Source organism: Sapajus apella, unplaced genomic scaffold (genome assembly GCF_009761245.1).
Source record: "Sapajus apella isolate SASKATOON/1434 unplaced genomic scaffold, GSC_monkey_1.0 scaffold77, whole genome shotgun sequence".
Classification (NCBI taxonomy): Eukaryota; Metazoa; Chordata; class Mammalia; order Primates; family Cebidae; genus Sapajus; species Sapajus apella.
In genome coordinates, this window is record NW_022437017.1 from 4467447 (window position 1) to 4480124 (window position 12678).

General features: G+C 44.2%; 1 protein-coding gene across 3 annotated transcripts in view; it reads left to right on the plus strand.

The window, feature by feature from the left end:
* Window positions 1-858: 858 nt before the first annotated feature.
* LOC116532677 (putative adhesion G protein-coupled receptor E4P) overlaps window positions 859-12678 on the plus strand; it is a 51899-nt gene continuing 40079 nt past the window's right edge. The window contains exons 1-3 of one of the 3 annotated variants that reach the window (XM_032252058.1): window positions 859-989; window positions 8648-8733; window positions 10118-10168. In XM_032252058.1, the coding sequence (XP_032107949.1) occupies window positions 8700-8733; window positions 10118-10168 (85 nt within the window). In that variant the 5' untranslated portion in view covers window positions 859-989; window positions 8648-8699. The remainder of the gene's footprint in view (window positions 990-8647; window positions 8734-10117; window positions 10169-12678) is intronic. The other 2 variants (XM_032252056.1, XM_032252057.1) reach the window with 2 other exon arrangements.

A 12678-nucleotide genomic window follows, 5' to 3' on the forward strand; every position in this document is an offset into this window, starting at 1 on the left:
AATAGAAAAGCAAATACCACATGTTCTCATTCATAGGTGGGTGTTGAAAATTGAGAACACATGGACACAGAGAGGGAAGCATCACACACTGGGGTCTGTTGGGGGTGGCTAGGGGTAGGGAGGGTGGGGAGGGATAACCTCGGGAGAAATGTCAGCTATAAGTGTCAGGAGGCAGCAAACCAACCTTGCCATGAATGTACCTATGCAACAATCTTGCATGATCTGCACATGTACCCTACAATCTAAAGTACAATAATAAATAAATAGGAAACAGAAAAATGAAGGTATTAACATTAGAGATAGTAGGACCATGTTTCATATATGTAATAAAATCAAGACTAGGAGAAAATTGCTAGACATGTATTCGGACTTGCCAAATTATGGCAACTTTGCCATATTCATGCTGGGTCTTACCAAGATTCTTCTAATACAAATGAGACAAACATTTCAGAATGCCACACTAATGAAACCAGTTGAAAATCTTACTAGCCAAGTCTATCAGTGTAATTCTGTTAAATGGTACCATCCCAAAGACCGAGAGTATGGATGAGTCATTTCCCTAAATTCGTCAATTGGAATAGAAAACTCAGCAATGCAAAGATATGCTGACTCCACACTCTTGCCTTCAACTCTGGTAGCGAAAATTAAATTAAAAGGACCTCTTTGACGCTGAACCCATATCCTTTGGATTGGCTTCACTCTCCATTACCTGGGCTTCCCACTGAACACCATCACCATTTCCCAGTTCATTTTCTGAGGCACTTTGATATGGTCCACCATGATAATGCACCACTTAAATTATGCCAATGAAAAGAGAACTAATGGACTCTGCATTATGCAAACTTCACAAATGACAACGCAGCCTCCTTGTCCACCCATAAGACTCCTTGAGAAACTGGAGTTTAAGATAAGGAGCGACGTACTTCCTCTTCTGTCAGCTCTGAGAAGCAACCAGACTCAGTGAGAGGCAAGGACTTTTCATCGTTAGGGTAAGTAATATCTTCCTATAGAAAGTAGGAAATATTTTTTACTTGTGATCGTGAGTCTAAGAAAAACATTCTGGTTCTGGAAACATTTTCGAGGAGACCTCATTACATGTCCTCTTACGTTATTTCTTGAAAGCTGCCGCGCGGGCTTCTATCTCACATTCATTTTTCCACTTCTGCTTGGGCAAGGAGTGTGTGTGTTGTTATGTGATGGTGTGAAACCTGCTGGGATACCTTATCACACACCAAAAAGAGGGCGAGGATGGTGTGTAAAGGGGCTTAAGGTGAACTAAAATGATCAAGATTCAAGAAGAGTCTAAGATGAACATAGCTTATAATCAACGTGCTATGGAAAACTAGGAAAACAAAATCTAAAAAGATGAGTGAGTTTCCTAAGGTTGTAGGGTGAGGTAAAAATTCCTTTTAACAGAATCACACTGATAGACTTGGCTGATAAGATTTTCAACTGATTTTGTTAGTGTGGTATTCTGAAATTTTTGCCTCATTTGTATTAGAAGAATCTTGGTAAGATCCAACATGAATATGGCAAATATGCCCTAATTTGGCAAGGAATTAACAACTATTCATACATCTCATACCCATACTATACACATCAGCACTTGGGTTTAAATGCCAGGCTCACAGTCATCACCATCATCCTGGTGGAAGGGTTTCGTGCTTTATTCATGACCAAAGCAAAGAAATTTACAGGTCAACTTTTTCAACCAGCTGGTTACAACCCACTGGAGGCAGCTGGTCCTCCTTAGTGGGTAACAACCACCCAGGCAACACATAGAAATGAAAACAACTACAATTATAAAACATCTGTTGCTGCCTATAGTGAGTTTCTTTGCGTGTGTTCCTTGGTTCAATTCTCTGTGTCTGTCCCTCTTTCTCTCTGACGTGAACTTCTTTTCTTACTGTTGGTTATGGCCCAAAATCCCCTCCAAATCAGCATCCCTCGAAGCCTTGGCTGTTGTGAAAAATCTTACCACCCTTTTCATTTCAAAATACTTGCTTTAGTCAAACTTGTTTCACATGAGGCCTCAGCAAAGAAAGGGGTTCTTTTCATTGAGAATATTCCAGTTATATTTTAGAGCAGACTTGTTGAAGGGTAGAACAACATGAACCTAAAACGAAGACAAATGTTGAAAGAGGAGAGGTATCCAGAAAGTAATCAAGTATAACTCCACCAATGGGATACAAGATTCCCACTACAGAATTTGATTTCAGTGAAATAATATTGTCTACTGCAGAGATTGCAAGTGGGTGGTCTCCTGGTTCTGTGCTTAAGGAAGAAGTGAGTGTGGATGTCTCTAGATAGTCTTTGGTCTCCAGTTTCCCACAGTCCTTATTACTTCCCACCAGTGGCCTTACGTATCGATGTTGCATGTCTAGATCCTAGGAGACATTGGAGTTTATGACCTTGGTGAGGTGGTTGTACACGGGCGTTGGGACTCAAGCTGACGTTGTCCAAGTCTTAGCTTTGTATTTTCCCAGCAGCATGATCTTGAGCAAATGATATCATTGTTTTGAACCTCAATTTCCTCATCTGAAGACTGAGGAGACAATTATAAGACCTACGTCATTGCCGGGCATGGTGGCTCACGCCTGTAATCCCAGCACTTTGGGTGGCTGAGGAGGGTGAATCATCTGAGGTCAGGAGTTTGAGAGCAGCCCGGCCAACATGGCAAAACCCTGTCTCTACTAAAAATGCAACAATTAGCCAGGTGTGGTGGCGGATGCCTGTAGCCCCAGCTACTCAGGAAGTTGAGGCAGGAGAATTGTTTGAACTGGGAGGTAGAGGTTGCAGTGAGCTGAGATCATACCACTGCACTCCAGCTTGGGTGACAAAGTGGGACTCTGTCAAAAAAAAAAAAAAAAAAAAAAAAAAAAAAACCTACATCATAAGATGGTTATAGCTTTCGATAAGATAATAGCCACAAAGTTCTGCCTCTGAGTCTGAATCTTCCAAAGAGAAACCAATTTCTAAAGGGCACTGGATTGCAGAAGACTGGGGGATAACATTTGCTCCAAGATCTTAAATGTTATATTGATAACCATGCTCAGCAATGAGCTATTAGATTTCAATTTGTAAACTTGTTAAAGACCTGTCTACATTATAACATGTGTGTCATTTGAGTGATGTTACCAATGTTTTTGTAAATATTTACTATGTTTTTCTATTAGCTAAATTCCAACAATTTTGTACTTTAATAAAATGTTCTAAACATCGCAAAAAAAAAAAAAAAAAAAGATAATAGCCACAAAGATCTTAAGGCACTTGGCCCATAGTGAAAGTTACAGAATTGATTTTAGAAAGCAGTAATGGGCTGGGCGTGGTGGCTCATGCCTATAATCCCAGCACTTTGGAAGGCCGAGGCAGGTAGATCACAAGGTCAGGAGTTCAAGACCAACTCCTGGCCAACATGGTGAAACCCCGTCCCTACTAAAAATACAAAAATTCAGCTGGGCATGGTGGCGTGTGCCTGTAATCCCAGCTACTCAGGAGGCTGAGGCAGAAGAATTGCCTGAACCCAGGAGGCGGAAGTTGCAGTGAGCCGAGATCACGCCATTGCACTCCAGCGTGGGTAACAAGAGCGAAACTCTGTCTCAAAAAAAGAAAAAAACGGTAATGTAAGGAATGAGAGAAGCATCTGCAGCAAAATTTAATTTGCAAGCAGGATTCCAATGCATAATGTGCAGCTAGCCTGCTCAGGAATAAGGGGTTCCATGGGATGGGTCTTCTTAGCCCACTACTGTGTTCCTGTGGGGACTTCACAGGACCCTTAGGAATTCTCATTACCATTGGGTAAAAGGTCAGTCCTTAGCATGCAAAGTTGTGATTACAATTGGGGTCAGGGAAGGGACCTGAGAGAGCTCCATGATGTCTGTCATCACCATCATCACCATCACATGACTGTCACTTCCGCCATCCTTGCCACCACGACCACAACCATTCTGTCCCACTTCACTATTACTGTCACTGCCATCACCATGACTATCACTATCAGCACCACCATCGCTATCATCTTCATCTCTACTATCACCATTGTTACCACCACCACCATCACCATCACCACAACCCCATCACCACCATTACCACCACTACCATCACCATCACCACCATCACCATTGTTACCACCACTACCATCACCATCACCACCATCACCATTGTTACCACCACTACCATCACCATCACCACCACCCCATCACCATCACCACCACCACCATCACCACCATCACCATTGTTACCACCACCACCATCACCATCACCACCACCACCATCACCATTGTTACCACCACTACCATCACCATTGCCACCAACCCCATCACTACCATCACCATTGTTACCACCACCACCATTCCCATCACCATCACCCCATCACCACCACCACCATTATTACCACCACTACCATCACCATTGCCACCAACCCCATCACTACCACCACCATTATTACCACCACCACCATTATTACCACCACTACCATCACCATTGCCACCAACCCCATCACTACCACCACCATTTTATTACCACCACCACCATTATTACCACCACTACTATCACCATTGCCACCAACCCATCACTACATCACCATTATTACCACCAACACCATCACCACCACCGCTACCACTTTTACCGTCATTATCACCATTACTATCATGTCCACCATCATAACCGCTGTCAGTACCATCAGCACCACCGCTACCTTCATCACTACCTCCACCATCATTATGACATCCACTACCATCCCCACCATTACCATCATGACCATTGCTATCAGATCCGCTATGATCACCACCACCACCATCATCATCCTTCCTTCTTCTCTTCACAGGCAGCTTTATTCATTACCTACCATGTACTGGGCAAGTATGAAGGGTCATCCCACTGAATCAGCATGAAACTGTAAAATATGTGCTCTTTCCTAGGAGGTTTGGAGGTAGAGTCACAGCCTCAGGGCCACTTAACTAGTAGTTGTAGATTTGGGATTCAAACCCAGGTTTGCCTGTGCACCAAATTCTAAAGCCGTCTGTGTATGGTCAGAACGTAACTGTGCATGAAGCATTGAGAGAACTGCCTCAACAGATTCCAAACTCAGAGATCAAAGCAGCATGAATACATCAAAGCAGGAGTATAGGCCTCCCAAGAACAATTTTCAAAGTAATTTTGTGGCTCTGCATGGTGGCTCATGCCTGTAATCCCAGCACTGTGGGAGAATGAGGTTGGCAGATCACCTGAGGTCAGGAGTTCAAGACCAGCCTTACCAATATGGTGAAACCCCGTTCCTATTAAAAATACAAAAATTATTTGGGTGTGGTGGTGGGTGCCTGTAATCCCAGCTACTCAGCAGACTGAGGTAGGAGAATCGCTTGAACCTGGGAGGCAGACGTTGTGGTGAGCCGAGATGGTGCCATTGCACTCCAGCCTGGGAGACAGAGTGAGAACCTGCCTCAAAAAAAAAAAAAAAAAGGTAATTTTGTTTCCTCTTTTCTTAAAACTTCATTATATTATTTTTATTGCTAAAGCAATGGGCACAATTTAGAATTATAGCTGAATAAAGAGAAATTTAAAATCACTCATACTGTCATTCTTCTATTAACATTTAAAATTTTCTGATATGTGATCTTATGTACTTTCTTTATAACTTACATTTTGTATTGATACACAACAATGGTACATATTTATGAGGTACATATATTTTGATACATGCATACAATGTGTAATGATAGAATCGTATAACCCGCTTTTGATCCTAATGCTACATCATAATCACTTTCTATTTTTTTCTTTTTTGAGATGGAGTCTCACTCCGTCACCCGGGCTGGAGTGCAGTGGCTCAAACTCAGCTCACTGCAACCTCTCCCTCCCAGGTTCAAGCAATATTCCTGTCTCAGCCTCCCAAGTAGCTGGGATTACAGGCACCCGCCACCACACCCAGCTAATTTTTATATTTTTAGTAGAGACGGGATTTCACCATGTTGGTCAGGCTGGTCTTGAGCTCCCGACCACAAGTGATCCACCTGCCTTGGCCTCCCAAAGTGCTGAGATTATGGGTATGAGCCACTGTGCCGGGCCCTATGTTGTTTTAATAGTCTCCTACAACATTATTTTTGCATATGATATCAAATTCTTTGCATTGCACATAATTGTTGTTTTCCTACCTGCTTACATTTTGTGACAGGTTTCTGCAAACTGTTAATGTACGTTCTCCATCAGCGCTTCCATCAACATTGGCAGTGCCTTTGAAAGGCTTAACAGATCTGCAGAGTACATTATCTTTGCTAATGTGTGCTGGAGGTTTTATCTTAAACCCCAGTTGCCCACGGACATTACCTTAGGAGAGTGCTTTCTGCATTTTAAATTGATATCCATAGGCAAGCGCTTACTTCAATCAACACTCCTTAAAGTCTTTGAAAGGCTCATTGATAGTGATGTCTAGTGCTTTCACTACTTTCTCTGTTAGAAATGATTCATGTTTTGAATAGAAAAGATATTCACTTGGCTCAAAATTCAAAATATAGAAGATAATAAACTGAAAAGTCTCCTTGCCTCAGCTTCTCAGACACTTGCTTTTTCTTTTTTTCTTTTTTCTTTTTTTTTTTTTTTGAGACGGAGTTTCGCTCATTACCCAGGCTGGAGTGCAATGGCGCGATCTCGGCTCACCGCAACCTCTGCCTCCCGGGTTCAGGCAATTCTCCTGCCTCAGCCACCTGAGTAGCTGGGATTACAAGCACACGCCACCATGCCCAGCTAATTTTTTGTATTTTTAGTAGAGACAGGGTTTCACCATGTTGACCAGGATGGTCTCGATCTCTTGACCTCGTGATCCACCCGCCTCGGCCTCCCAAAGTGCTGGGATTACAGGCATGAGCCACCGCGCCCTGCCTTTTTTTTTTTTTTTTCTTTTCTTTTTGGCTGGGCACAGTGGCTCACGCCTGCAATCCCAGCATTTTGGAAGGCCGAGGCAGGCCATCCTGGCCAACACAGCAAAACCCTGTCTCTACTAAAAATACAAAAAATTAGCCAGGCTTGGTGGCAGGTGCCTGTAATCCCAGCTACTCAGGAGGCTGAGGCAGGAAAATTGCTTGAATCCAGGAAGTGCAGGTTGCACTGAGCTAAGATCGTGCCATTGTACTCCAGCCTGGGCAACAAGAGTGAAACTCTGTCTAAGAATGAACGAATAAATACATTTTATTTTAAGTTCCAGGATATATGGTGCAAGTTTGTTACATAGGTAAACATGTGCCATGGTGGTTTGCTGCACCTACCAACCCATGGCTTCACACGCCTTTTTTTTCTTTTTTGAGATGGAGTCTCATTTTGCCACCCAGGCTAGAGTGCAGTGGTGCAATCTCTGCTCACTGCAAACTCTGCCTCCCAGGTTCAAGTGATTCTCCTGTCTCAGCCTCTGAGTAGCTGGGATTACAGGTGTCCACCACCACGCCTGGCTATTTTTTGTATTTTTATATTTTTAGTAGAGATGAGGTTTCACCATGTTGGCTAGGATGGTCTCAATCTCTTGACCTGGTGATCTACCTGCCTCGGTCTCCTAAAGGGATTACGTGCAAGAACCACACATATACACACATGCATTATAGATAATTGCATACAGAATGCTAACATTTTTCTAAAACATAGGAGATAGTAGCCTTTTACATAAATATATTATAAATATATGTATACATATTTTATTTTTTATCTTTTAATTTTTTGAGATGGAATCTTGCTCTGTCACCTAGGCTGGAGTGCAGTGGTGCAGTCTCAGCTCACTGCAACCTCTATCTTCCAGGTTCAAGTGATTTTCCTGCCTAAGCCTCCCAGGTAGCTGGGATTACAGACACCTGCCACCACGCCCAGCTAATTTTTGTATTTTTAGTAGAGATGGGGTTTCACCATGTTGGCCAGGCTGGTCTTGAACTTCTCACCTCAGGTGATCCGCTCGCCTCATTCTCCCAAAGTGCTGGAATTACAGGCATGAGCCACCGTGCCCGGCCTCTACTGTATATTTCAAAATGGCGAAAAGAGTAGATTTTGAAAGTTCCCAGACCAAAAATTGATAGGTATGTGAGGTGATGCATATATATGCCAATTGTCTTGATTTAATCATTCCACAATGTCAACGTGTCAAAACATCACATTATAGCCCATAAACATATATAATTATTAATTAAAAATAAATCAATGACAGCAATGTAAACAAAAAGAAATAAAAAGTGAGTAGTTTGTCCTGTAGCATTTTCCACAGTCTTGACCTTGCTGATTGCAATAGATCAGGATTTTAAATTCCAGAAGGACATTTCATCAGATGCATCCATTTTTTTTTAGCATCTGTTGGGTGGTAAACCTGTTCATTATAACCAAATATGCTATGATCATCCTTGTGGGGTCTTTCCCTTAAGAGAGTTACCCAGAAGCAGAATTATTGGGTCAAGTGAGAGGCAGAGATAGTAGGGTTTTGTTTGTTTGTTTTGAGATGGAGTCTTGCTCTGTCACCCAGGCTGGAGTGCAGTGGTGCGATCTCGACTCACTGCTACTTCTGCCTCCTGGTTTCAAGCAATTCTCCTGCCTCACTCTCCCATTTTGATAAGCATTGACCACGTGGCTTCTGAACTTGTGACCATCAGGAATTGGATTTCATGGAGCTTATTCATTCCAGGCACTCTGACTGAATCCTGCTTGAGAGAGATTGTTCCCAGCATCTCAGTGTCATGGGGAGCAGGTTCCTTGTGCTCCTGCTCTCAGGTAAGTGGAACAGAGAACTCCCCTCCCTTCTCCTCATGCCCCTGGTGTCCTAGCTTGGTTTGTTCCCTCCAATTTGGTATTTTCTGTCCTATTAGGCAGCCATAAAAAAGGATGAGTTCATGTTCTTTGTAGGGACCATCATTCTCAGCAAACTGACACAGGAACAGAAAACCAAATACTGCATGTTCTTGCTCATAGGCAGGTGTTGAATAATGAGAACACATGGACACAGGGAGGAAAGCATCACACACTGGGGTCTTTGGGGGAGGCTAAGGGAGGGACAGCAGGGGGTGGGGAGGTTGGGGAGGGATAAAATGGGGAAAAATGCCAGATAAAGGTGACAGGGGATGGAGGCAGCAAACCACATTGCCATGTATGTACCTATGCAACAATCCTGCCTGATCTGCACATGTACCCCAGAACCTAAAGTACAATTAAAAAAATAAAAGAAACTCTCATTTTGAGTCAGTTAGACTGGGCTGCCCCAAAGCAGAACTGAAACAAAGACTGACGTGTGTAAGTAGTTTATTTGGGAGGGGATCCCAGGAAAGAAGGGCGTGGGGAGGTCACACAAGGAAGGGTGAAGAGATGCTGAAAGGCGTGTTAGTGAGCCCATTATCACTGCAGTTAGCCTGAGTGCAGTCCTGCTAGGGACCTCCAAGAGACAGCGTAATTCCCATACATTTCTGGCCTACTTCCCAACTGGGTGCAGAAAAATGTACTCTTGAAGAGAGACTGAAAGTCACCTGCGGCCAGGTGTGGTAGGTCACACCTGTAATCCTAGCACTTTAGGAGGCCGAGGCAGTGGATCACTTGTCAGGAGTTCGAAACCAGCCAACATGGTAAAACCCCATCTCTACTAAAACTACAAAAAAAAAAAAAAAAAAATAGCCAGAGATGGTGGCAGGTGCCCGTAATCCCAGCTACTCGGGAGGCTGAGGCAGAACCGCTTGAACCCGGAAGGCAGAGCTTGCAGTGAGCCGAGTTCATGCCACTGCACTCCAGCCGTGGGTGACAGTGCAAGACTCTTGGACGGTGTATGGTTTCAGGTCTGGACTGATATTAAAATAAACTGTTGAATATAGAAAGGAGATTGCAAACTTGGTCTTTTGGTGCTAGGACATCGGGAAAAAGCTAAATTCACTGCTGGGTTTTCTGAAATTGGGAAACACAGCTGCAATCAGATGCACTTCTCATACTTCCTAAGGATATGACATCCAAACCTGTGACTCTTGTATTTATAGCCTGCCTGGAAGATTCTATGAAGCTTGCACGTAAGACTGGGCAAAGAGTTAGGGTTGGTCACCCCAAACTCACCTAACCTTCAGCCAAGCAGAGTCCAGGGGACTCCCATCTGAATGATACCCTCCTGTCTCTTTTTCAGGTCCCATTGTCTTGCTGGCTCTGCCAAGATCAGAAGCCAAGAGTCACACAGGTGAGTCTACTCAAAGCCAAAGACCAGGGGAAAGAAATTTGGGATCTGGAAGCTTCCTTCAGGGAAGGGAAGCAGCTCTTTTCAAGAGACAGAGCACAGAGTCTCTGGCACTTTCTTCTGGTTCATTGGAGCTCCCAAGAGCTGTTTTCCCATCTCCATCCTCACCATCACCTGTATTTACATAGCTAAGCACATCACACATGCATCTCAGTTCATCCCCATGACCCTCCTACAAAGACAGCATGGCCATTATCCCCTCTTGATCAAGGGTCCTCTAGAGAAGTGGCTGGCTCAAGGTCACATGGCTAGTGGATACCAGACTCTGCCCTTTCTTTCCCCAAACCTGTGTCTTCTTGAGTCATTCCAGGAAATACTTTGCTGTCACCACAAGTCATTGGCTGGGTTCCCCCAGAAGCAGACAGCAAGAGCAACTTGTTGGTCTGGGAGGTAATCCTGGGAGGCACCAGCTGGGAGTGGGCTGTGGCATAGGAAGTGGAGGAGCTCATACAGGGTCTTTATCAAGCAAGTTATAGGTGGGTAGCTGGGGTTTAATCCCTGGGGGGAGCTGTTGGGCATGGCATGGAGCAGGCAACTCAGAGTTAAACCCTTCAATGGGTAAGGAAGCTATTGATTATGATTATGTTCTAAATTATGGTGAAAGGTATACAATATAAAATTCAGCTTCTTAACCGTTGGCAAGGGTGCAGGTCAATGCCACTAAACATTCATACTGTTGTGGAACCATCATCACCATCCACCCACAGAGATCTTTCTAGGTGCAGAACTGAAACTCTGTCTCTATTACACACTAACCCCCATGCCTCCTCCCCAAGTCCCTGGCACCCACCATTCTACCTTCTGTCTCTATGAATTTAACAATGCTGGACATCTCATAGGAGTGGAGTCATACATGATTTGCAGTCGTGTCCTGGCTTATTTCACTGGGCGTGATGTCCTCAAGGTTCATTTATGGGGTAGCATGTGTCAGAATTTCCTTCCTTTTTTTTTTTGTTTGAAACTGAGTTTCACTCTTGTTGCCCAGGCTGGAGTGCAATCGTGCAATCTCGGCTCACTGCAAACTTCGCCTCCCAGGTTCAAGCGATTCTCCTGCCTCAGCCTCCCAAGTAACTGGGATTATAGGCATGTGCCACCATGCTGGCTAATTTTTTTCTTTTTTTTCTTTTTGGCATTAAGTAGAGATGGGGTTTCATGATGTTGGCCAGGCTGGCCTGGAACTCCTGACCTCAGGTGATTCACCCACCTCGGTCTCCCAAAGTGCTGGGATTACAGGCGTGAGCCACTGTGCCTGGCCAAAATTTCCTTCTTTCTAAAGACTGAGTAACCTACTCTTGTGTGGATGGACCACATTCTGTTCATTTATTCATCTATTCATTCATAGGCACCTGGGTTACATACATTTGGCTATGATGAATAATGCTGACACGAACATGAGTGGGCAAGTATCTCTTCTATGCCCTGCTTTTGATTCCTTTGAGTATTTCCCCAGAAGTGTGCTTACTGGATCAGACGATAAGATCATATGATAATTCCAACCTTTAATATTTTGAGGAACTGCCATACTGTCCCCCATAGAGACTGCATCATTTTGCATTTCTACCAGCAGTGCACAAGGGTTCCATTTTCTCTACATTCTCACCGACACTTATTTTTTTTTTTTAATAATGAAATTGGGGTTTTAAAAATATGCACTATCTTCTGTCAATCACAGATAAAAGGAGGTACTTATGAGAAGAGGTATTGCTAAACTGCCATGTGGTGAACAAGAGAATTCTGGGAGGCTGGGCGCTGTGGCTCATGCCTGTAATCCTAGCACTTGGGGAGGCTGAGGCGGGTGGATCACGAGGTCAGGAGTTCAAGACCAGCCTGGCCAAGATGGTGAAGCCCCGACTCTACTAAAACTACAAAAATTAGCCAGGTGCAGTGGCAGGTGCCTTAATCCCAGCTACTCAGCAGGCTGAGGCAGGAGAATTGCTTGAATCCTGGTGGCTGGAACCCAGGCGCTGGGATAACAGGTGTGAGCCGCCGTGCCTGGCCTCCCAGAATTCTCTTAGTTCACCACATGGCCAGTTAGCAATGCCTCTCCTCTCCTAAGTAGCTTCTTTTATCAATTCCAGTGAGCTGAGATTGTGCCACTGCACTCTAGCCTGGGTGACAGAGACTCTATCTCAAAAAAGAAAAAAAAAAAGGCCAGGTGCAGTGGCTAACGCCTGTAATCCCAACACTTTCAGAAGCAGAGGCGGGCAGATCACGAGGTCAAGAGATCAAGACCATCCTGGCCAACATGGTGAAACCCTCTCTCTACTAAAAATACAAAAAGTTAGCTGGGCGTGGTGGCTCGTGCCTGTAGTCCCAGCTACTTGGGAGGCTGAGGAAGGAGAATTGCTTGAACCTCGGAGGCAGAGGTTGCAGTGAGCCAAGATCACACCGCTGCGCTCCAGCCTGGTGACAGAGCAAGACTCCATCTCCAAAAAAAAAAAAAAAAAAAAAAA